Source organism: Capsaspora owczarzaki, assembly GCF_000151315.2.
Source record: "Capsaspora owczarzaki ATCC 30864 unplaced genomic scaffold supercont2.11, whole genome shotgun sequence".
Lineage (NCBI taxonomy): Eukaryota > Filasterea > Ministeriida > Capsasporidae > Capsaspora > Capsaspora owczarzaki.
In genome coordinates this window covers 954,264-978,715 of record NW_011887302.1, presented here as the reverse complement: position 1 = coordinate 978,715, position 24,452 = coordinate 954,264, and the positions used below count along the sequence as shown (strand labels likewise).

The window sequence follows — 24,452 nt, the reverse complement described above, 5'->3', positions numbered from 1 at the left end:
TTTTGCATCGTCTTAACCAGTCTTAGTTTTTAATTCTTTCATTCATTGTCATTTCCAGCCATAATGGCATTGAGCGTTGACAATGCTTGCCAAGCACTCGTCGCTCTCGCCGAGCAATCGCGCTCCGTATGTATTTACACTCTCAATTGTATCAGTGTTTTTGTAATGATATCGTTGCATCCAAGCAGCTTCTGAACAATCTCTGAGAAGCTGCCAACTGTTTTTTTTGGCGCCAAAACTCATCTGCATTGAATCCCATCACTGCCCCTGAATCGACCGCCCCGACGCCGTCACCCAGGTTGGAAACATTGCTGCTGCGATCAAGTGTCTGACCGCGGCTGTTGATGCGCACCCGAGCCCGCGGCTGGAAGTTCGGATCCGGTAACGCACAGCTCAATGGGTGACACAGGTCCCCGAGTTGCTCAGAAAATGAATGCATCGATATAATGATAACTTGATCTTTAATTTCGCAGATTGGAGCTGGGAAGTCTGCTCGCTCAGCACGGCGATGATGAAACGCTCGAAACTGCGCGAATGCACCTGGAGCGAGTCCTTTTGACATCCACGGTACACACACACACACACACACAAAGGCTGTGGAAAGCAAACTCACTCAATGGAAAGTTGCATCATCGAGCATACTAACCAACCCCGGTCCTTGATTTCGTCCCAATACTGCTCATCGCAGTCGATGTCGGGCGTCGATGAAGTTCGTTTCCGCGCAACGCTGGTTCTGGCCGATCTGTACTGCCAGGCAGACCCGTCGGGTCGATTGGCTCGCAATATCCTACGACCAGCGCTAGATGCGTCTCTTGGGTAACCGCCATGCTCCTTTGGGACGCATTGAGAAGAGCGCCCCTGTTTCTAAACATTTTTCCCTGTCGGCGATTTTTGCGCAGGTTTTTGGACTGGAACTTTTGCCTCCTTTTTGCATCAGCCGAGCTGGCAGCAGAGCAAGGCGCCGTGGACGAAGCAGTGCAGTTTCTTGAGACGGGACTGGAGCGCGCTCGTCAGCACGAATTGGTGCAGGCAGAGGTGAGTTCTGGTTGATGCGTGAGCGTTTTGCTAAGCGTGACAGCTTGTGTGACACTCAGTTCTTGCGGTTGCAGGTTCTATTCGCCCTTGCCCAGTTTCAACTCCGCCTGGCCGCGACTCATCGGTCTTGCAGAGACTTTTGCCAATCCGAGGCCGCCCTGCTCGCGCAGTCCGAGCAACTTTTGCAGTCTTCGCGCTCTTTGGCCGAGCTAAATCCCTCCCTTCCGCTCTATGCGGTAGCTTTAACCGTGCTCATGCATCTTCGATCGGGCTCCTACCGTGTACGTGGTGTGACAGATGCAGACAGCATTTCCGATCTCTGCGCTCATTTTTTTTTTCGTCGTTGTCGTTGTTAGAATGCGACCGCCTTTCTGCCAGAATTATCAACTCTTGCTTATGCAGTGCAGCAGCAAGACGCAGACTCTTCTGCACATGCTTCCACTCGTATGATGCCGTTTTCGTCAGAACTCTTGAGAAACAAGCCTCTGGAATCAACGCAGCACGGGCAGATGCTGCAGTTTCGATTTTTGCCCGATAGTCAACTGCAAGCACTTGTTGCGATCATCCAATTAGCATGTGCTGTCCAAGGCTCGGATCACGCTGAAGTCGACCGCCTTGCAAAGCAGGTCTCCTCGTTCGGCTTCAGCGAGAGCGCTGCCACCCACGCGTCGCTTCGTTCGCGCCGATCGCTCTCTGCGCAACTACTAGAATTCCTGTACTTGGAACTGCTGGTGTCGGTTCAAATCACCACCCTCAACGCTGCCGAGCTTGGCAACAACATTTCCGAAATCACAACCCTTTGCGAGTCCAGCCCGCGCCTCTTGCGATGTACTGGCGACGTTCTCGCCACGCTTCTCGGCTTGTATTCTCTGCTTCTCCGGCGCACAACCGCTGCGCAGGGGCAGCTCCGCGCGGCTCTGGCTCAGTCGAGTCGCTATGAACTCGGCGTGATTGTCAAGGCAAACATTGTGGCTCTCCTGCTCTCTCGCGGTCATGCAGCTGCTGTCGATCCCGAGCTGCGGGCACTGCTCGACGAGCTTGACGCGGATTCCTATCTGCTGCCGCAAAGTTTGCTGGAAGTTGATTCTACCGCTCGACAACCAGACGTGTTTGCAGCCGTCCAATGTTATGTCAAGGCTGCCGTTGCGTTTTCAGAATCCCGAATCCACGAAGCTCGGTAAGTTCTTTTTTGTGGCGCGGTGTTTGTGTGTGAAACTTCAAACAAGGGAAAAGTTGACCCGCGCTTTTCTATGGCACAGAGAGCTCTTGACCCAGTGCCTTGTTCTGGCTGATGAATCCGGCTCGCCGCCTCATCTCGTCATTGCTGTGCGAGTTTTGTTGGGCAAAGTGGACGTCCAAATGCAGGAACCAGGAGACGAGCTGTCCCGAACATTGGCATCGGTCAACTCTGCCGCAACACTAGCCGGCAACGTCTTGCTTGTACAAGAGTGTCTAGAAGCTCAAAGAGGTAGCAATCATACGAGAGACCCAGAACATTTGCAACCCTGTCAGATTTTGCCAGCTTCCTTTTCTTTTTGGAATGTACGCGCTTGTAGAGAGTGCACTTCGGCGTAACGACCTGGCGACGGAACTCAAGCACACTGCGTCAGCCAGCATGTTGACTGCTGATATCGAGAAGCGCAGAAGCGAAGCCGCTCGGCAGCCCGCGATGGAGCGAGCAAAGGTAAAATCAGCGTTATGTTTGTATTTCATTGCCGTGTTTTCTGACTCGTGCTGGGTTTCAGTGGGTGTACAAGACCTCCGATTTGCGGAATCAGACTGCACAGTCATTGTAAGCGCTCACCTTTTTTGCCCAGATGGATGGAATTTGGTCTGACTTTGCGCCATTTCTTCTTGCCAGAGCTCGAGTCCAGCCACTGCCTCGGACTGCCCCAGCAGATGACATGCTACTTGCTTAAGGACACACTGCGAACAAAGAAGCGGTTTCTTTTTTCTGTCTGTGCAGTTGAAGAACAGAACCATTACAGTTTGCAGCAGTGTTTTTGTGCATCCATCCATTACATTCGATCTGATGTGCTTTTTCGTGGTTGTTTCTTTTTTGCTGTAATTTCTGAGACTCAAGACGATTCTCAGATCTCATCTCAGTCTATTTTTCTTTTGCAATATTGTAACTCATGGGCCGCGGCAGTCCATCCGGGGCCAAGGTCATCCGCCACACGGATCGCCAGCTGGTCGGCCGGCTCCAAGAGCTCGTCAACACTGTGCACAATGCAGGCAACGGCGGCGTCGTCACAGTCGATCTCGCCATGGTAAAAACCAACTGCAATGCAAACTCCATACAAACACAATCCTCTTCTTCGATCGTGTCCTCTCACGCAATCCCACCCCAACCCAACTCACTCCGCCTCACCTCCACATTGTGCACAGGACACTCTCTGCCGCAAGTACCGCGAATACACGCGCCGCAACAAGGGCGCAATGCGACTCGCCGTCGCTGATCTCCTGCGCCACATGGTCCCGACCTCGCGCAGTGCCGCCGCCAGTCCCGCCGCCGCCGCTGCTGCTGCTTCTGGTGGTGCTGGTGCTAATGCAAGCACTGCTGGTGCATCTGGCAGTGCGTCCAAGCTCGGGCGGTCGGGCATCGACGCGATCGAAGAGGCGCACGTGCGACGACAGCGCGCAGCTGCTCGCGACGGCGAGGAAGACGGGGACGACGATTCGGACGACTCGGATACATCAGAGAACAGCGACGAGTATAGCGGGGAAGAGAGCGGCGGCGGCGGCGGCGGCGAGGACGGCGTCGCAGCAGAGATGGCCACCAGCAACGCCAACGATGAAGACGACAAGATTGCCATGGACTGGGACGAGTCCGTCACTGACACTGCCACTGCAAGCAATAATCGACGAGCACAACCAGGCGCGCGAGACAATGCGAACGATGGTGATGGTGGTGGCGAAGTACCGCACTCGTCGGATAGTGAACAAGACGAGGAAGACCTCGCCACAGAAGAGTTCAATGCTGCTGCTGCCTCCGCCACTGACATGGTTGTTGTCAAGGACTCAAACTCGATGAATGCCGCATTGCTGAAAACATACGTCAAGACCACCAGTTCGGCATCCACCTCGGCAGCTCCGTCTCCAGCCATCACGCGCGTTTCGTCCGTCTCGTCGTCGTTGGTCGATCTCGCCTCTGGGCCCCGTGTCGCTCCCATGAAACGACCGGCCGACGACGCAAACACGGCATCACCTTCTGGCGCCCAGCAAGCAAACAAGCGCATTCGCATGGGCTCGCAACCGCAACAGTCTTCACCTGCTGCTGGTGGTGGTGGTGGCCGGCTGCCTGCGCAGCGCGTTGCCGCCATGACCGCAGCTGGAAACCGCGCCCGTGGTAGCGCCAACTCTGCATCTCCAGCAGGCGGAGCTGGCCGAGGCATGGCACCCAGCAGCGATCGCGGCTCGAGCATGGTCGACACTCCCAGCGTCACCTATGCCGACCTCGGTGGCCTGGAGAGCTGCTTGCAAGATGTGCGTGAACTCATCGAATACCCTCTCACACACCCTGAAATTTACGTGCACCTCGGCGTTGAACCACCGCGCGGCATTCTCTTGCACGGACCGCCCGGCTGTGGCAAGACACTCCTCGCGAATGCCATCGCTGGCGAGCTAGAGCTCCCATTCCTCAAAGTCTCTGCGCCCGAGATTGTTTCGGGCATGTCTGGCGAGTCTGAGGCCAAGATTCGCGATCTGTTTGCAGAGGCTGCCGCACAGGCACCGTGCATTGTATTTATTGACGAAATTGATGCCATCACACCAAAACGCGAGACCGCTCAACGTGAAATGGAGCGGCGCATCGTTGCTCAGCTGCTGACCTGCATGGACGACGTCTGCATGGAGAAAACTGGCAATCGCCCGGTCATTGTGATTGGCGCCAGCAACCGGCCCGACTCGCTGGATCCTGCGTTGCGAAGAGCAGGTCGCTTTGATCGCGAGATTGCCATCGGTATCCCTGACGACGCCGCGCGACTTCGGATCTTGCAAGTGCTGTGCGCCAAGTTGAAGGTGTCTGGCGATCTTGATTTTACCGAACTCGCACGTCGCACCCCAGGCTACGTCGGTGCCGATCTGGCTGCGCTGGCCAAGGAAGCCGCCGTCATTGCAGTGAATCGGATCTTTTCAGTCCTGCACGGTGATTCTAGCGACGCCCCTGTAGCTGAAAAATCGATGGTGGTCGAAGTGCCGTCCGAAAACAGCGTCTCTGCCCCTGACTCTGCTTCATCTGCCACACCGGCAACGCCCATGACTACAAACTCCGCGGCTTCTGCCAACGCGCCTCATTTGATTTCATTAGCGGCATCGGTTGGGGATCACGAGACGCATGGAAAGTTGGAACTCGCGCGCGCCCGCTCGCGCATCAGCGACCGTCTCCGCGAACAACGCACCCCCTTGACACCAGAGCAGCTCGCCCATCTTAGCATCAGCTTCCCCGATTTCGTGGAGGCTCTGACCAAGGTCCAGCCGTCCTCCAAGCGTGAAGGCTTTGCCACCATCCCCGACGTTGCCTGGTCGGATGTTGGCTCGTTGAAGGACGTTCGTGAAGAACTGGAAATGACCATTCTAAAGCCAATCCGGCAACCGCACCTCTTTGCGGCATACGGTCTCAAATCCCCGGCAGGAGTGCTGTTGTACGGTCCTCCCGGTTGCGGCAAAACGCTGCTGGCCAAGGCCATTGCTCACGAGAGCGGCGCCTCATTCATCTCGATCAAGGGTCCTGAGCTGCTCAACAAGTACGTGGGCGAGAGCGAGCGTGCAGTGCGGCAAGTCTTCCAACGCGCACGCTCGTCCGCGCCTTGCGTTGTGTTTTTCGACGAACTGGACTCGGTGTGCCCACGCCGTGGTGGTGGTGTTGATGGTATGAGTGGCGGCGGCGGCGGCGGCGGCGGCGGCGAGTCTGGGGCCAGCGAGCGTGTGGTCAACCAGCTCTTGACCGAGATGGATGGCCTCGACGATCGCCGAAAGGTGTTTGTGATTGCGGCCACCAACCGTCCCGACATGATTGATGCGGCCATGTTGCGCCCAGGTCGCCTCGACAAGCTCATGTACGTCCCGCTGCCCACCGCTGATTCTCGCGGTGAGATTCTGCGCACCGCGCTGCGCTCGATGCCAATGCATCCGGACGTGGACGTTTCCCAGCTGGGCTTGGATGCTCGGTGTGAAGGCTTTAGCGGTGCCGATTTGGCAGCGCTTGCCCGGGAGGCTGCTGTGGCTGCACTTCGTGAGACGATGACCAACGTGGAGAACGCCATCAGCTTGACCGACGCGGCCATTGCTGCCAACTCGGCAACCGCCCTTGCGCTGCCACCAAGCGATGATAGTGCTCCAGCTGCCACGCATGTGGAGCGTGTGGCGATTGCTCGCCGACACTTTGACGAGGCGTTCAAGCGTGTGCGACCGTCCGTTTCGGAACGCGACGCGCGCGCCTATGCCAAAATGCAAGGCCGATTGCGCAATGCACGAGCTCACCTTGCTCCTCAAGTGGATGAAAAACCGGCGGCCACAGCTGCTCCTAGCGACGATGCGCCGACTGCTGCTGCTCCCATGGATGCTCAATAAGCGGGGGAGAGGGGTTGTGCGCCCATGAAAAATTGTTGATCAATAACCAAAGAAGAAGAAAAAAAAAAAAAGACAGCTCTCGTTCGAAATTTCACCCAATAATTTGCAACAACACGACAAGTTCTTTCAAATCACATTTTGACACAGATGGTCTTGGCTTCGGTAAAGAATTCGATCGAATCTTGTCCGCCTTCTCGCCCGATGCCCGATTGCTTCATGCCGCCAAACGGCATGTTCAGGTCACGCACCATCCAGCAGTTGCCCCACACTGTGCCAGCCTGTGTACGGGGTGAAACAAAAAGCAGGCGTGAGTGTCGAGTATGTTGCCAAAATAGCAGACAGAGCTGTGCAATGCCAACAACCATCAAAAACCAACATAACAGACTCTTACATCAATGGCATGCGCAACTCGGTGCATGCGGCCAACATTCTCAGTCCAGATGGAAGCCGCCAGACCGTACTTGACACCGTTGGATCGCTCAATGACATCGGCCTCGTCCTTGAACGAGTTGACGACAATGACGGGGCCGAAAATTTCCTCTTGGATGCAGCGCGACGATTCCGGCAGGTTGGCGACAATGGTTGGGCGCATAAAGTAGCCATCCTGCAGTTCTGCGGGCAGCGAGTCGCGAATGGCGGGATCGACCGTCTCGCCGCAGAGGATGCGTGCGCCGTCCTCCTTTGCAAACCCAACATACGAAATGACCTTGTTGTAGTGCTCACGGCTCACCAGCGGTCCCATCGTGGTGCCGGGGTGCGACGGATTGCCGATAGTGATGGTTTTGCGAGTTTCCTCCACGAGGCGCTGCAGGAAAGTCTCAAAGATGGACTCTTGGACGTAGATGCGGCTCGTGCAAAGGCAGATTTCGCCCTGGTTGGTAAAGGACGAGCGAACAATGCCCGCAACGCACTTGGACATGTCGGCGTCGTCAAACACAATGCCGGGGTTTTTCCCACCAAGTTCGAGCGACAGCTTCTTGTAGTGAGGCGCCGAGGCCTGAATGATGGCCCGAGCCGTGACCGTGCCGCCAGTGAAGGAAATCATTGGCACGTCGGGATGGGCAACGAGAGCTGCACCCGCCGTGTAACCGTAGCCAAAGACAATGTTGCACACGCCTGGCGGCACGCCGCAGTCGTTCAGCACTTTCGCCAGGAGGTAGGCCGTGAACGACGTAATCTCGCTGGGCTTGGCGACAACCGTGTTGCCGTACACCAGCGCCGGGGCAATCTTCCAGGTCAGCAGGTACAGTGGCAAGTTCCACGGCGAAATCAAACCCGCCACACCAACCGGCGATCGGGTCGTGTAGTTGACGGCGCCCAGCGTGTCATTCACGGTCGAATGGTCGACCTGATGCAACGCGACGCCCGCAAAGAATCGAAAGTTGTGCACGGCGCGCGGAATGTCGACGGACTTTGCCAGCCACACCGGCTTGCCTTGATCGCGCGACTCTGCCTCGGCAAACTCGTCCAGCCTGGCCTCGATGGCGTTGGCGATCGCGTAGAGGATGTTTGACCGGGTTTGTCTCGGTGTAGCTGCCCACCTGGAGTTGCCCGCGAAACAATAAAAAAAATAATAATAATGAGACAAAACAGCAACCTCAGATGAGTTTACGAAATACTAAGAGCAATGGTAGTTCGAGTCAATTCACAGTTTTTTGACAGTTCTGAGACTTTCAAAGTTGGAGCTTGACTGGTCAGACTCATCTCCCGCACGAGCACCTCCAACAGCACCGCATCTCCATCTCCACGATGCGAATGAGTAAACAGAGAATAAAAGTAGTCCAAGGAGGATCAGGTCGTATCTCCTTCCAATCCGACTGCGGACGGTCATGAAAGCAGTATCCAACCCCGGCACACTCAACCTCGCTTCCTCCACCCCGACTCTCACGGTCACTCGACACTCAAGTTCGAATGCCTTTGCTATTTCAGCAAACAGTGTGCTTGGGGATTGCACACCCCACTTCTTCCCCAATGCAATGCCGGTTGTTCGAGGCCGTGACTCTGTGTCCCTCACCCGCGGAAGCAGCAGCGACGGCCGCGTTGACGTCCGCTTCAGTGCTGTTCGGCATGGTCAGATGCACACGCCCAGTCGCTGGATTGAAGCTGTCGATGCGCGGCGATGCGCTCGAGTCGACAAACTGGCCGTCGATAAAGTTCTGAATGTGGACAATGCTCGGTTCAGCCATTTTTGAAGGAATGGAGAACAAGAAGAAGAAAGAGAGAGTGGATCAACGATATCTGAGAAGCAAGGAAATGGATGGGAAATGAAACAAGAATACTCATCATCCGAACTTGTCATCCTCGTCTTTGCCATTTGCTGTCCACTTTCGGTTGAGGGCGATCAGTCTTCTTGCGTTCAAAGCCAAGTGCGTTTTGGGGTACTCTGCTACCCATTGCTGGGGCTCTGCGCTCTGTGATTGAGAGATGATACCTTGTGCTTGTGCTTTGACGAAGAGAATGATGATGGAGAACGAGAAGCGATGCGAGCAAACTGACTGAGCGCGACGTGGTTGCAATGTTGCAGTTGGATGAGGAACAGGAGACGGCGCAGTCTGTATGGCCAAGCGAGGGATGCGGATGGAATCCTCGAGTAAGAAAAATCCCGAGTGTGTCGGAACAATGTGGCCACGAATACCCTGACAAAATGGATGATGGACAGTCTGAGTGACGCGCAGATTGGCGACGCTGGTGCGCAGGCCATTGCGAAGGCACTCAAGGCGAACACGAGGCTGACTTGGCTCGAGTAAGCCACTTCACTTTAACCGATGCATGCGAATGGGTGATTTCAACAGAGGTTAGTCGGCGTGCTCACCGATGGAGGGGGGACGTGGACAGTCTGAGTAACAATCAGATTGGCGATTCTGGAGTTCAAGCAATCGCTAAATCACTCAAAGCGAACGAGACGCTAACTGGGCTCCAGTAAGTCATTTTACTTTGACTGGTGTATGTGAGTGAGCAATCCAGCAGAGGGTAGTCGGAGTGCTCACCGATGGAGGGGGACGTGGACAGTCTGAGTAACAATCAGATTGGCGATTCTGGAGTTCAAGCAATCGCTAAATCACTCAAAGCGAACGAGACGCTAACTGGGCTCCAGTAAGTCATTTTACTTTGACTGGTGTATGTGAGTGAGCTATCCAGAGGACGAAGAGTGCTCACTGACGGAGGGGAATGGACAGTTTGGCTGGGAATCGGATTGGCGATGCTGGAGCGCAGGCAATTGCAGAGGTACTCAAAGTGAACTCGACATTGACTGAGCTTAGGTACAGCATCTCCCTTTGACTGGTGCATGAGAGTGGTGATTCCATCGAGGGGCGTGCAGAGTGCTCACTGAAGAAGGGAATGCATAGTCTCCACGAGAATCAGATCGGCGATGTTGGAGCGCAAGGAGTGGCTGAAGCACTCAAAGTGAACTCGAAGCTGAATCAGCTCTCGTAAGCTTCTATGCGCTCTGCTGGTCTCGGACATTGTGCCAGTCTGCAAAGTTCATTCCCGCTCATGCATTACGCGACAGTCTACGTTCTAATTGCATTGGCAATCTTGGTTTTCAAGCGCTCGATGAGACAAGCAAAGTCACCTGTAGAATTGAAATTGAGTAAGCTGTCCTTGCTAATCATACCCGTGATGCTCAGGCAATGTCCCTGTTCCAATGGAGTGGCCATACTTATACTGTGCATGTTCCTTGCTCAGCCGCTACTACGATCAGGTCAATCCTCTTGCATTCTCCTTACTTCCACGACTGGCAACTGCTAAAGACATCCAAAAAGTGTTCCGCATGCTGACCAGCGGCTTGGAGCTGGAGAATCAGCCCGCATGTTTACCTGCACTACCAACCGAGATTGCCGGCCTGATCATGGACGAAGCGCATTACTGGCAAGGCGTGCTGCGCACCAAGCGAGGGGATTCTGATGTCGATATCCTGAAAGTCACTGTGCCTCAAAGAGATTCAATCCGTGTGAAAGCAATTCAAGTGCTTCGTGACTGGAGCAGCGAGCTTGACGACATCGACGACTGTGCTTTCGATTTGACTGTCCAAGATGAACAAGGTGCTGTTCGATACGAATGTGCTGTGCACCCGACTTTCGTCAACTCGAACCTCACTCTTGCGACGATCGAGCCGGCGACTACTCCCATCCTCCGGCAAATGCGCGAGGGTTGGCAAGTTCGATTTCTACTCAACGATTGTGGAGATGCTCTATTTGAGGCGGTTTATGTAGGATATGTCTAACGACATACTTTCGCGGAAACCTCACTGTGCGCCGTCCGTGGGGTTTTTCAGAACCGTTCAAATTTGTGCTGCTGTGTGGACGGGAATCAAAAATAAAAGTTTGTTCTGTTGTCATCGCCAAGTATTTGCCAACGCATTGCACCAGTTCTCGCATCGTCAAACAAAAACAAACAAACAACAAACAACCGCTTTCACAAAAAAAAAAAAAAAAAACCTTGATGCATAACAATGGACTTGAAGTGGCCGAACGATGCTAAACAACGTTCACTTCGAGAACAGGCATGTTGTTGAAGAGTCGATCAGCAGACAGTCGAGCCAAGTCGAGCGTAGCTGTTGTTCAAACACACGCCAAAAACAGTCAACCTCTTGACAAGCACAAATCCACGCCTTCCGCTCTCCACACTCCGCTCAAAGCCTTACAGAACTTTGTGTCAACAATGAGCTCGCTGAGCGCCCGCCCGATTGCGGAGATTGTTGCAAACCGTGGCCGGAAAAGCCGTTGCAAAGCAAAAAGTTGGAGACATTGGGATGGGGACCGAGAATTACGTTCTGGTCGAACGTGTTGTAGTCGTAGTGGCCAGCCCAGGCATTCACACACTTGGCATACTCGAATGCAGGTACGCGCGATGCCAGGATGGGCCAAACCGTGTTTTCAAACATGCTGTAGTCCACTTCCAGATCGGTGCAGTCCGGGTCTTCGTTCTCAGGAGGCGACATACCACAAATGTACTGCTGTCCTTCCGGTCGAAAGTATGCACCTGAAGGGTCAATCACCTATCCAAGAGAAAGACAGGTTAGTTTGCGATTCACGCCAATCCAAAAACAAAAAATCAAAAAAAAAAAGCCTCGCGCATCCCCTTTACCAATGGGCAGTTGTCTGGTAGCCGCTCCTTCAGCGAAAGCACGTAGACAAAGCGCTTGCGCGGCCGAACGGGAAGATCGAACGATGGATCCAGCTTGGCGGTGAGACTTGCACCAACAATGCCCGACGCGTTGACCACATTCGAGCGAACGCCAATCTCTGTGACAGACCCGTCTGCGAGTCGGACGACCACACGCTCCACGCGCCTGCCGGTCGAGTCCTTCTTGAAATCGATGGCATATCCAGTCACGTATTGAACGCCTTGTTGAATGGCCTTGCGACGGAACAGGGTCATGAGCAAATAGGGGTCAAACCAGCCTTCGTTCTCCAGTCCCAGAGCGCCAGAGTCGAGATCTTCCGTGTGGATGTAAGGGAAACGCTCCCGGATGGCCTCCGGAGTCAGCAGCAGAGTCTTGGCGCCGAGGCTGTTCTGGATGGCCGAGTTGCTGGCCAGGACGCCTGCCGATGCCTTGGTGGCCAGGAAGAGATATCCCTAACGTCGAGAGTTGAGAGAAAGTTCCAAGTAACAAAGATCCCAAGACACAGAGATGGAGTCAGTTGCTTGCTGTGTGGGGGTGCAACGATTTGCAATCCGGAATTTCAATTCAGATACCTTTTCATGCAACTTGAAGTCAATGTCATCATCCACTTTCAGATAGCTGTTTGCAATTCGTCAACAACACCAGATTCAAAGCCGTCATGGATACGGCGGAGTTAGCGGGAGAAGACTGAGTCCTGGTCTCGGGCGGAGTTGTGACACTCGAAGCACCAAGCGTGACTCAACCAAATGCAACGTATTCATCCACTTCGAGATATTCGCTCTCTGCTGCGGCCGTACCTGTTCAAGTTCTTGAGAAAGTGGGCTCCAAACTGCGAGATGAGAACGTTCTCTGGCGTTGAGAATTGGAGCCGAATCGATCCGGCCGACCTCGCCGTGGCTCCCGACGCGTACGAGCTGTCTGGCTCAATCACAACGACGCGCGGATTGCTTGCGGATGAGCTCTGCGCAATTGCAGCTGGCGGCTGGCCCGGCGCACGCGGTTGGAACCTGGACGACGTAAAGTACGCGGTCGACGATCCGACAACTCCGCCGCCGAGGATGAGCACATCGCACACGCTGGGCACCGCGCCCTGAGCCGATGCTGATGACGATGATGACGTTGATGATGCCTGAGCGATCGCAGTGGAGCTAAAGTGGCGTCGCAACAGACCTCCAGTCAGGCTGGAAGGATTGTCGGAGATTGCTTTCATACGTCCGCTGCTGACTCTGCTCGCAGTTCGCTTGGACTGGGCAGCGGCGACAGCTGGAGCAGCGCGAGTGGCGATCATGGCAATGGGAGTTAATAACCCACTCGTCGTCGCAGAAGGAGCAGCAGCGGCGGCAAGTGGGTGCATGGATTGCACTCCACGCGTCAGCATCAGCATCATTGGAAAAGGACTGAGCAACAGTGCAGGCTGGCTGACTGAGACTCTGATTCTGAGTCACGATGAATCATGGACTTTGTTCAGACATCCTTCAACACACAGCAAAGTCTGAGAGAGTCTGAGACAGTGCGAGTTACCGCTTCCTTACTCTGATCTCTGAGACCCTGTGTTTTCTCGACCATCCGCCACTCATCCCCTTATCCCCCCCCCCTTTTGTTGCTCAGATGCATGTATCGTCTCAATGTGGAGCGCCACTTGAGCTCTTTGTTTTGTCTCTGCCTCTCTCTGAGCTCGCCAATCTCACCCTCACTCTCTCTCTCTCGCTCTTTCTCTCGTCCCTTCCTTTCCTCCCCCTTTGATCTCAGTTGCATCGCCTCCATTCTTTAATTCTCCTCATACTTTCATACTTTCATACTTTCATATTTTCATATTCACTCTCAGCGCTTCTCTTCTCAGTCTCAGTCTCAGTTCTTTTTCCTTTACCCCCGCCGTCGTCATCGTATGAGCTCTCCATTGGCGAGCGCGGTGGCTCAGCTGGCCTCAACCACGTCAACCACTCCGACGGATGCCAGCACCGCCACTCTGGCATCCCATGCATCGTCATCGTCATCATCATCAGCCATGGCAGTGTCAGAGTCTGCAGGGACTGCTGCGACAACTGGGACTGCTGGAACTGCTGGAGCTGCTGGGACGGGAATGGCAGAGCAGCGCGAGCTCGAGCTCAGCCTCATCACGGCGCTGCTGTCTGCATCGCCATCAGTCAGGCGGTTTTCTAACGCATCTGGAAGTATGATCATTGAGGAAGCGACCAGTCCAACAGCAAGCGACGCCAAGCCGCAGCCGCGCGCTTCGTCAGCAGGTGCCACCGCTCCAGCTGCTGCTGCTGCGACGTCCAGTCCTCCTCCTCCTACTTCTACTACTACTGCTGCTGCAAGTACTGCTGGAGTCGGAGAGGATGCAGACGCGCCGCCAGCAAAGCCGATTCTCCCGCCGTGGAGCAACGTCCCGCGCGTGCCGGTTCCGCCGCGATCGGCCACCGTCGTCGCCGTGTCTATGAAGGCAGCAGCAGGACAGGTCCCTGCAACAGTCCGAGAGGCGCTGAGCGCGCAGCAGCAGGCGCTGTTGGACCAAGCCCAGCAGCACGACGCCAATTCTCAGTCTAGTGCGAATGCGAATAGTACCTCCAACCATGCTCAGACAGGGCTGCAGGAGATGCAACTACAAAGGCATGGTGTTGACACAAACGTAGCAATGGCCATGGATGCTTCGTCTTTGGCGCCCCAAGTGGATCACTTTGAAAACAAGCCATTCGACCAGATTCTCGGGGCGATGCGAACAACTGGCACGCTCGTTGCTCAACCGCCGCCAGCATTCAACGAGACTTCATCCATAGTGGCGGCGACGGCATCGAGTAGCATTCACATGGCCGACCCGATGCACCCGGCAAGTGGGACGGCAGACAACCTTAGCGGCGGCGAAAATGACGACGACGGTGGACCGCACGCTTTGCTGCAATCCGCCTCCCTCCTGGAACAGCAAGCAAGCGACGCGACCCAACAGAACCGAGCACGCGCTGCGAGCACCACCTTTCGTACCAACGTGAAACGCAAGCAAAAGCTCATCGACATGGAGGAAACAACTCGGTCGCTATCCGCGCGTTGCCTCTCCATGCACGACGAACTGTTGCAATTACAGCACGAGGTGGGTGTCTTGCAACAGCGCGTTGCTGCTGCACGACTCCAGTGGAAGCAGCCAGAGCAGCCGCTTCAGATGCCGCTCCAACCTCTTCTGCACCCGCAATTACAGCCATCATCCGGAGGAGCATCAACAGTGGCGGCTGCAGCAGCCATGTTTGCCGCTCAACAGCAGTTTGTCCTTCCGCCTTCGCAGGCAGATGCCATGCGGAAATTGACCGAACTTGCTCAGCAGCAGCAGCAACAGCAGCAACAGCAGCAGCCGCCAGCAATACCTCAGCCTCCTCCGACAGATATGCTAGAATGGTTTAAATTATTTCAACAGCAACCGCGATGACATTTGGCCGACAACGGATGATTGTGACAAAAATTCGATTTTTAATTTTGGGTTGAAGATGAGATTTTTTTGTTTTGCAATTGAATAACAATGTTAGAAAAACGCGGAACGAGATGTGTGACAAACAGCACGCCCAAAACCAACGTTCGAAAAGCAGGATGAATCAATGTCGAGCAGCCGAAATGAGCTCTTCGAGAGCCAGTTGCCGCAGCTGCCAGAACGGCGCGGCCAGGTGCTTTGCCCACAGTGGATGAGCGTACCAGTCTTTGGCGGGCAGACAGGGTGTTTGAATGCCCTGTAACACCTTGGCAATGAGACGGGCGCTTCGCAGGGAATGGTTGGAGATGAGCAAACGAATGTTGTGTCGCGCATCCTGGATGGCGTCCCCACCAAGTGGGGGCTCCAAATCGTCAGACGACGCACGCGTTTCCACATCGTCTTCAGACGGAATTTCGCTGGTGTCGTCTCCTTGACCAGCTTTGGAGCTTTGAGCCTGGTTCTCGTCGGCGTCGGCGGCAAAATACTGGTCAATCTGCTCCCGAATCCGCGCGCTTAGATTTGGAATGGAGGGTGCCGCTGGCAGCTCCGCTTCGACTTGATCCACCTCAAGAACGGCTGATGGCGCGTGGGAATGCAACAAGCTCTGTTGCGTTTGCAGAAAATCCCGGTACGCTTGCTCGTTCTGGGTGTGCGACTGCAACAGTCGAGCTGCGACCGGGTAAAGATCGCGCACCGTTCCAGCAGTCGTGTTGGTCAGGTCTGTGAGCATTCGAAAGATGGACTGCACCTTGCGGAGCTGCAGCGTCTCCATGGCAGTCATGTGGGCCATGATGGCATCAATCAAGCCATCAAACTCGAGCCGTGACGGCAACGAGCGCACGACAATCAGGAATGACCAGTCGGTGAAATCAACTCGGTCGCCGCGAGTTTGAGGCAAGTCCGAGAGCTCGCGGCGCACCACTCCCACGCTCAACCCGGTGGTGGTTGCAATGGCGGGTAGGTCGACGGTGAAACGCCCGCCAGTGGCCACGTCCGAGGTTTGCTTGGCCGAGGCTGCCGCTGCATCAAGGATCGCGCGTCGAAGCAGCGACGCGGATGGACCACAGTACGTCGCAGGCGCTCGCTGCAGATGCAGCACGGCGGTGGCTTGGAACTGGGGCAGGAGCTCAATCAGTCCTTTGCCCGCAATTTGCAATAAAATGGTTTCCACCACTTCGGCCCGAATATCCAGTTCTTGCTCGACCTTTTCGGTACAAACGGCACGGATGCGTGGATGTTTGGGTTGCCCCTCGCTCTCAGCGTTGTCCTGAGACGCGGTAGTGGCGGCGCCCAACGTTCCAAAAACCATCGCCAGCAGCTTTTTGATCGTGATAAACTCGGAGGTATCAGCATATGCATGGCGGCGTAAATGGAGGTAGTCGTCGCGAGTGACAAACGCATGGCAGGATGCGGGCAGGCCATCCCGCCCCGCACGACCAATCTCCTGGACGTAATTCTCAAACGACCCGGGCATGTTGTAATGGACGACGCCGCGTACATCCGACTTGTCGAGTCCCATGCCAAAGGCAATCGTCGCAACGATGACTCGCAGCTGCCCGCTCATAAACTTGCGCTGAACGGCTGCGCGCGACCGGGGAGGCATGCCAGCGTGATAACTCGCAGCATCCACCCCTTGGACGCGCAGTGACAAGGCCACACGATCAGTGTCGACCTGGCGCGTGCAATAGACAATGACCGAGTCATAATGGCAAAACGGCTCGCGCTCTTTCAGGAGGAGGACGAGCGCGCGGTCGCGATCGCGCTCCTGAGTCACACCCAACGCGAGATTGCGCGGCACAGGCGAGCCATGAACCAAGCCCTCTGGGGATATGCCCAAGTGCTCGCGTATCGATTGGATACACTTTGTGGTCGCAGTGGCGGTGAGGGCGAGAATGGCAGGAACGCCAAGACGATTCCGCAGGACGCTGCTGAGCCGAAGGTAGGCTGGTCGAAAGTTGTGCGACCACTGCGAGACACAGTGGGCTTCGTCAACACAGGCAAACGCAATCGGTGGGAAGGAGGCCGACAATGCCAGGCGCAAGAATGACTCGGAGACGAGCGTTTCCGGCGCAACAAAAAGCACCGCAACCTCGCCAGCGAGAACCTCGTGCATAACACGCTGCTTCTGAGGGCCACTCAAGCCCGAGTGGAAGCAGGCTCCAGCGAGCTTGGATGGCAAGCGAAGGAGCTGATCGTCCATGAGGGATACGAGGGGTGAAACAACGAGGGTGATGGCTGCCACTTGTTTGACTTGTTTGTGCTTGGACGTAGATGCTCCTCGGGCGCCACTACCACGCGATGCTCTGGCAGCCGACCGCTTTGGTTGGAGCGTCGAGATCGGGATGAGGGGCCTCGCTCTCATTCTCACTCTCGCTATCGCTGTCAATCACGCCTGCACGCTGGCGCGCTGGCGCCGTGCAGGTAGCGGACGCCTTTCGGAGATCGCAGAGGCCTGATCCGTGCGCTGAGGGTAGGCAAACAGATAGGCTGGCAGCTGATAACAAAGCGACTTGCCGGCGCCAGTCGAAAGCACAACCAGAGTGGATTGCCGCTGCAGCAAACGGAGAACAGTATCGCGCTGGCCAGGCCGAAACGAGTCAAATCCAAACAGGTCTCGTAAATAGAGTTCTGGCTCAAAGGCGGGATTGCGGGCGAGTTGCTCCAGCTGGTGCATGAATGGAGGGAGTTTTTCGTGGTTGTGGCTCGCACGAACAGCAGATGAGTGACTCGTAGATTGAGCAGCACTTGTGTCGTCATCATTGTCGAGCTGCATTTCATCGTCGGAAAGGAAATCTTTCGCTGTTAGTCCTGCGAGCTGAACCTGAGCCTCCTCGTCTGCACCTGCAGGATTGACGGCGTCGGAACGCTCTTCACTGTTGCTTTCTGGTATGCGAGATGACGCAGAAACAGCAAAGGCATCCACGTCGAGCTCGTGAAACGGCGCGCGGTCCTTGCCATCGCCCAGAGTAGTTTGCGCACGGACGGTCGTCGTGCCGTCGCCTTTCGCCATTCGCGCATTGTATCGCCCGGACGATCGCCCAAACTTTCCGCCCTTGCGTGGTTTGTTGAGCGCGCCGCGGCGAAAGTGGCGATTCCGGAGGTTGAGCCGAACATAGTTGCCGTTGTCGTTTCCGCCAAAACCTTGCCTCGGAGCCATGGACTGCTCGGCTGCTTCGGCGCGACGACGCTGGTCCTCCATCGCCTGCACAACTGCGGCTAATTCGGCTTTGCGCTTCTCGCGCGAGGCTTGCTCCAACGCAGCGTCGCGAGCACCATCAACTCCGACGTCGTACTCTGCCACGTCCATGGCTGCCGCCAAAGTCAACGAAAAGCCACTCATCGCGCCATGTCGTCGCTGTACTGATCGAATGAAGCCAAACCCTGGTCGGATGGCAAGCGGCTCGGCCGAGTCGGTCTCGTCTTCCAGCTGATCATCGCAGGCCACAGTGTCGTCGTCATAGTCGTAGTAATCTTCGCTGTCATAGTATCGGTCATCATCTTCGGTGCCGACCTCGTCGTCAAACTGGTCACTGTCGTCATCATCGTCGTCGTCACTTTGGTCGTCGTCGTCAAGTTGGTTCGCGTACTCGTTGTCCTCGTCCATCAGATTGTCATCCACCCTGCGCTCGAGCTCGCTAACGGACGTATCATCCAGTGCTTGTTCTTGGAGATCGTGGCCTTCAGGTCGCGCTGGCAGATCGTTGGTGAGAGATTCTTTGGGCTCGGGGCAAGCTGGTCGTGGTGGCGTGCTTGGCGCAACGCCTCCCGCAACTCTGGATGCTGTAGCTGACTTTGGCCACTGCAATGCGCGATTGAGTGGTATGGAAGGTGCAGCTGGCATCGGCAATTCGGGACGATCGCGTTGTGTCGCAGATTTGGCGCGTCGCAAAATCACTGCAGGATGCAAATACTCCTCGGATGACACGGCGGTCGCTTGCTTGGTCGAATCGCCAGACATACGTGATCGTTTTGACATCATGGCAAAGTCGCTTCGGCGGATGAATGCGTCGTCATTGATGCGATCGGTCTCGTCGGTCGGATTCGCAGCAGGATCATTGGCCGCAGTGGTGCTGGGCTGGCTGCTGTTACCAGGCTTCAGCCACACATTGTACATTGCTGGCAGGGACGACTCTGTCACCTTGGCCTCGTCTTCCCGCGGACGCTTGCTCGACGCGCGTTGTGCATGCTGGCTCGATGTGGAGGAGGACGATGCGGCCTGCTTCAGCTGCGCGTACCGAGCATAAGCTTCCTCTGTTGGACGGCAAGTGCACACAACAAAGCACAGTCAGTCATCGTGATGCATTGTACAGATCATCATGCATGGGGGTTGGTTGGGGCGCTCGTCGTTACTGACTGATCACTGGATTGGCATCTGCGTCCTGTCGAGTCGCGCTTTGCCCGCCGTGGCTCTGGCGAAAGTCGTGCTCCCACTGCTTCAGTTGTCGCTTCAGTATGCTCAGTTCAGCCTCGCTGCTGCTGCTGCTGTCCGAGCGAGTCTCCTCCATTGCGAAGAAACTAGCCGCCAGCAAAAGAGAAAGACTGAGCGCGCGCGAATTTCCCGCCAAAAGTGATTCAGCATCAACGAACTGTGAAAGATGCACATCTCGAGGTGTCGAACATCACTTGTATGACATATTCAAGACTCAGAGTCGAGTCCATCCCAGTCGGCAAAGGTAGCCGGTTGGTTGTGACGGATGATTTGAGATGTGATTTCGTACTCGAGAATTTGGATCAGTCAACCCACCCAAACGCGCAGGATTCGGAGTCTCACAACATGGCATCGCAGGTTCTGTCATTGTATTTCCAGGATGGTTGTTGTTCACGCAAATGGTCGCAGTTGTCATCCACCTTTCGCGCTCTCGAACCGATGAATTGACGGTAACTCCCCAGCAAATCCCAGCAAAGAGAGGTCCTATCGGCGACTCAAACGGAGTGTGTAATCCAACTATCAAACAACCGGTCTATGCGAGAGAAGAGAAAGTGCTGATTCTACTTGGGAAATAAACCTCAAAGTCATCACCCGAGCGTGATTTCGGAAGTTGCCAGAACGAACGCCGCTGCTGCCAGTATGAAGAAGTTGTACGACACGCGCTGCTTTACACTTATGTTCATGCATGCTGCAGTAATGACTCAGTTCGTGGTCTGAGGTCGAAGCAGAAATCGGAGCAGACTGAGGTTTGGGCATCTGCCGACTTCCACTTTCGATTCCAAGCACTGCCGCTTTCAACCCATTGCATAAGGGCGTACAAGAAATGCACGGTAGTGATGCCTGCTTAGAGCACTTGCTTGCACATGCCGTAGCTCGTCTGCTCTCGCTTCGTTCAAAAGCAGAATGACATCTTCCTGGTTCAGAAATTGGCCAGTCCACTTTTTTTTTTTTTTTACGTTCGGTTTTTCTTTTTTCGTAAGTGAGATCTCCTGCGTCCGCTTTTCCATTACATCTCCCTTCCCCCAACCATGACATGAGCGGCGTATATGCCATGGGATTCATTCAACATGTTGAGCAGAGTGGCAATGCATCCATCCATTCGGCACTGATCGTTATCGTGGTCGCGTGGCTTTGCGGTTTTGTTGGTGTTTTCCCTGACGGTGTTGTTTCTTCATGGCGCCAACACTCGGTGTCGTGCGGATGGCGGGGTCTCCACAAATACGAAGCGCAGATGAGAGCGTTTATAATCAGCCCTTCGTCGAGAGCGACACAAGCCGGCGCGTCGTTGCCGATACCAAAACAATGGGCTCGACGGGTTTGTGCGGGGCTTTGTGGGATTGCCGCAATGGATTAAACAAATCGAGCCGCACAGCTCCATTGCATCCCCCCTCCCCCTCGTGTTGGAGATGTGGGAGTCTGATAAAACTGAGGGTTTGCCGAGGAAGAGAGCGAGGAAGAAAAGGAGCGAGAAACCTGGTGACCAGGCAGCAGCACAGAGCTCATGTCACGACGTTATTAGATTGGTAAAAATGTCAGTTTACAAATGTCAGTTTGTGGGGGAGGATTTTTGTTGGGTTTGATTCGTTGCCAATGATTTACAATCATACAATAATTTCGTTATCAGTTGTTTGCAACAAAACATGCGCACGGTTCCCCATTTCCCCCCCCCCCATTTTGTGCGGTTGTCCGTACCACATTGAAAAGTATGACCATGGTGTCTTTTCTCACAAAGCAATCGACTACTACTCGTATGATGTGAGCGTGCGCCTTAGCTGTGTGGAAAACAACCCTCCATCCACCTTTTCAACACAAATGTCACAAATTGTCAACCCCAACAAGGAAACTCACTTTTGTCCTTTTTTGTTGGCATTGTTCTTGATCCTCGTCGGATTGCACTTTCAGGTGCTCGAGTAATGACCACAACAATGACTTTGCTACCTGCAATCCTTCTGGTTGTGCTCTATGCCGTTCACTTGGCCCACGCACAAGCTGCTTCTGCTTCATGCTCTGGCGCACCAGCGTTCACCGGGTCTAGTGGTGCGGCACGCTCATATACCGGATCCATTGGCCAGTACAACGCGCCGTGGGAGAACACCGCCATCACTGGCAGTGGTGGAGGCAAGTGTTTGACCTGGCAGTACACACCAGCAACCGCGGGAACCATCTACACGACCACATGCTCCTTGACTACTGACGACACAATCATTTTTCTTTCGAGTGGCTCTTGCGTCAATAATTTTGGCACTAATCTCAACCAGCTGGCCGACGACAGCTGCGTCCGCCAATCAACCATCTCATTCCCTGCCACTTCCGGCACACTCTACTACTTGCACTTGTGCCGGTACGCGGGCGATCGAACCAATGCAAACTCCGACAGACTGACCACTGGTCAGTTTGTGTTTAATTTCCAGTGCCCTGCTGGCATGACGGATCACGATTCGTTGCTTGAGACAGCCTGTCTTGCCTGCGGCGCGGGCACGGACACTTCAACCGGAGCCAAGGCTGGACCCTGCACCAACTTTAACGTTCCTGCGGGCTCGTTTGATCACGATTCCAACTCTGCCACCGCGGCGATTACTTGCCCTCCTGGAAACTATGCGCCCGCAGCCGGCACGACGTGCACCACTTGCGGCACTGAAACATGGGACCATGATTCGTCGTCTGCAACTGCCTGCACTTCTTGCACGTCCGCATGCTCTGCTGGTACTTTCCAGTCCCAGGCGTGCACTCCCACGAGCAACCGCGCTTGCACTTCCTGTACTGCCGTCACCTCTTGCGCCGCCTCGAGCACAACATGCACATCGAGCACGGACTCGCGCTGCTCGACTTGCGCCGCGAACTTTTACAAAGTGGCGGGTGCCTCGAGCGACACGTGCCAGGACTGTACGGCGGCCTGCACGACGGGAACCTTTGAAACAACCCCTTGCACGACGGCAAGCAACCGAGTGTGCACGGCATGCCCAGCGATCGCCAACTGTGGAGGCACGCTTTCGTGTTCGTCCAGCAGTACCTCTCGATGCACTGCGTGTGCCAGCAACTTTTACTTGATTGCTGGAACCGGATCCACACCCGATCGCTGTGCTCCTTGTTCGGGCAGCTGTGCTGTCGATCAGTTCCAAAGTGCAGCGTGCGATGCTGCAGCTGATCGCGTCTGCACTACCTGCACGTCTGTTGCAAACTGTGTTGGACAAGTGACTTGCACGACCAGTGGAGATTCACAGTGCTCGGCGTGCGCATCTGGCTATTATCGAACGACGGTTGACGGTGCAGATGTTTGCTCGCCGTGTGCCGCCACATGCGAGCTGGGCCAGTTTGAATCGGTTGCCTGCACTCCGCTGACCAACCGAGTTTGCACCGCGTGCACAGTTGTCGCAAACTGCTCCTCGCAGCAGACCTGCTACAATGCTGGCAACACCCGCTGCTACGCTTGTGCGACGGATTTCTACTTGACTCTGCACTCGGGAGTGTCCGATGTTTGCACTGCCTGCGGCACCAACGCAACTTGCAGTGTCGCGGCAGCTAGCTCGATCGACAAGGCTGCCGTTATTCCCCTGGCGACTGTTGTTGGTGTGCTCTTGATTGTCCTCATTCTTGTGCTCGTCGTCGTGGTGGTGCGTCGCCGCCGCCTCAATGCCCGCAAGCCTGAAGCTGCTGTTTCATCTCGGCGTGCACGCTCTGAAACTGTGGACCTTCCCATGTCCACGATGGCCATGATGGCGAATCCGCTTTCTGATCATGGAAATGAAGCGGCCATGTATGCAGACGCAAACAATCCTCCGACGCATATCAACAAGGCTGGTCCCAGCGGCACTCCTCTTGCTTCGGTCAAAATGGCGGAATTTCTGGCTCAGACCCATCGGCTTGGCAGTGGTCAGCAGCCCGGAGAAGACTTGTACGACGCCATTCGTCCACCGCCAGTGCCGCGACACCCGTTCTACAGCAACTCGAACAGCAATGCAGCGAGGCACTCGATCGCGTACGAAGCTTCGAGCTCAAGCTCCAGTTCTCCGGTTGCAGAGCAGCCCGCTTACGAGAATCCGCACGTCCAGCGGCGTGCTGAAGCTGGCGAGAGGTCCACCACGGACGTTGTGTACACGGACGTTGAGGTCCACAACGAGGTTTGAAGCGCTTGTAATTTTACTGAACTCCTGAACTTGCACATGTCTTGTCAAAATGTATCGATAGATTTGCCACCTGCAGCCAAAAAGTATTGCACAGTTTTTGCCTCTCTGCGCTCTGATCCGCCGTTGATATCTTCGGAATAGCCACTGTTTGTGGACATTCCGTCTGCCAGTTCATTCTGCAATGTTGCGGCATCACATGTCCTAGTACCTGCAGTGATTGTGCATGTGTTGAGCGTGCTGGGAGCGCCAAATTTCTGCAATCTGGAAAATGTGGGTTGCACTGATGAATTCTGGGAAAAGCTGCATGCCATCGCCAGCCCGTCATGTAGCCGTCTAAAACACTCAGATCGGAGAGATGCGATTATATTCTCAGCTACCTTCTCTCAGATACAACGGGGGGAGGAAACCAATAAGTTTCGGAACAGCGCGACTTCTTGATCCTGCCTCGTCGTCGTCGTCGTGGCCGACTCTGTTCGCCATTTAGCTTGAAAATATTCAAGTGCGCACTTGATACAATGTAGAACAATGTGAAGGGGCGGTGAAATAAGCTTATTAATTAAGCAGGTCGATGCAGCACCATCGGCTAAAAGCAAACATCCAGGTTTAAAGTCTTGTGGCTATAGTAAACCAGCAACTTGCGTTGAAGGGCAGATAAGCGACTAGCAACGACACAAAATCACAACCACTTGCATTTGCTTTCTTGTTGATAGG

The 24,452-nt window shown here is 55.0% G+C and overlaps 8 protein-coding genes across 8 annotated transcripts; 5 read left to right on the top strand and 3 right to left on the bottom strand.

Annotated features, from left to right (window-relative positions):
- The first annotated feature begins 35 nt into the window (after positions 1–35).
- CAOG_06513 (hypothetical protein) lies at positions 36–3,068 on the top strand. Its single transcript, XM_004345212.2, has 11 exons — positions 36–126; positions 299–381; positions 474–567; positions 689–816; positions 900–1,035; positions 1,110–1,316; positions 1,392–2,212; positions 2,295–2,503; positions 2,592–2,719; positions 2,781–2,827; positions 2,897–3,068. The coding sequence occupies exons 1-11, from the start codon at positions 64–66 to the stop codon at positions 2,952–2,954; spliced, it is 1,974 nt and encodes a 657-aa protein (XP_004345262.1). The 5' UTR covers positions 36–63; the 3' UTR covers positions 2,955–3,068.
- Positions 3,069–3,155: 87 nt separating this feature from the next.
- On the top strand, positions 3,156–6,708 carry CAOG_06512 (26S proteasome regulatory complex). Its single transcript, XM_004345211.2, has 2 exons — positions 3,156–3,305; positions 3,424–6,708. The coding sequence occupies exons 1-2, from the start codon at positions 3,171–3,173 to the stop codon at positions 6,604–6,606; spliced, it is 3,318 nt and encodes a 1,105-aa protein (XP_004345261.2). The 5' UTR covers positions 3,156–3,170; the 3' UTR covers positions 6,607–6,708.
- Positions 6,709–6,737: 29 nt separating this feature from the next.
- On the bottom strand, positions 6,738–8,792 carry CAOG_06511 (aldehyde dehydrogenase family 8 member A1; the record flags this gene model as incomplete). Its single annotated transcript, XM_004345210.2, has 3 exons — positions 6,738–6,884; positions 6,998–8,139; positions 8,621–8,792. The coding sequence occupies 3 exons, from the start codon at positions 8,790–8,792 to the stop codon at positions 6,738–6,740; spliced, it is 1,461 nt and encodes a 486-aa protein (XP_004345260.2).
- Positions 8,793–9,127: 335 nt separating this feature from the next.
- CAOG_06510 (hypothetical protein) lies at positions 9,128–10,945 on the top strand. The gene is made up of 8 exons (XM_004345209.2): positions 9,128–9,196; positions 9,266–9,349; positions 9,442–9,525; positions 9,616–9,699; positions 9,783–9,866; positions 9,954–10,037; positions 10,118–10,198; positions 10,294–10,945. Exons 1-8 carry the CDS (start codon positions 9,135–9,137, stop codon positions 10,829–10,831), a joined length of 1,101 nt encoding a protein of 366 aa, XP_004345259.2. The 5' UTR covers positions 9,128–9,134; the 3' UTR covers positions 10,832–10,945.
- A 105-nt stretch (positions 10,946–11,050) lies between these two features.
- On the bottom strand, positions 11,051–13,118 carry CAOG_06509 (FAD dependent oxidoreductase; the record flags this gene model as incomplete). The annotated part of the gene is made up of 5 exons (XM_004345208.2): positions 11,051–11,161; positions 11,252–11,605; positions 11,695–12,186; positions 12,307–12,352; positions 12,532–13,118. 5 exons carry the CDS (start codon positions 13,116–13,118, stop codon positions 11,096–11,098), a joined length of 1,545 nt encoding a protein of 514 aa, XP_004345258.2. The 3' UTR covers positions 11,051–11,095.
- A 462-nt stretch (positions 13,119–13,580) lies between these two features.
- On the top strand, positions 13,581–15,269 carry CAOG_06508 (hypothetical protein). Its single transcript, XM_004345207.2, has one exon. It carries the CDS (start codon positions 13,620–13,622, stop codon positions 15,147–15,149), a length of 1,530 nt encoding a protein of 509 aa, XP_004345257.1. The 5' UTR covers positions 13,581–13,619; the 3' UTR covers positions 15,150–15,269.
- A 43-nt stretch (positions 15,270–15,312) lies between these two features.
- CAOG_06507 (hypothetical protein) lies at positions 15,313–19,693 on the bottom strand (the record flags this gene model as incomplete). The annotated part of the gene is made up of 3 exons (XM_004345206.2): positions 15,313–17,376; positions 17,587–19,439; positions 19,543–19,693. 3 exons carry the CDS (start codon positions 19,691–19,693, stop codon positions 15,313–15,315), a joined length of 4,068 nt encoding a protein of 1,355 aa, XP_004345256.2.
- A 1,849-nt stretch (positions 19,694–21,542) lies between these two features.
- Positions 21,543–23,741, top strand: CAOG_06506 (hypothetical protein; the record flags this gene model as incomplete). Its single annotated transcript, XM_004345205.2, has 2 exons — positions 21,543–22,500; positions 22,984–23,741. 2 exons carry the CDS (start codon positions 21,543–21,545, stop codon positions 23,739–23,741), a joined length of 1,716 nt encoding a protein of 571 aa, XP_004345255.1.
- Between the last annotated feature and the right edge of the window lie 711 nt (positions 23,742–24,452).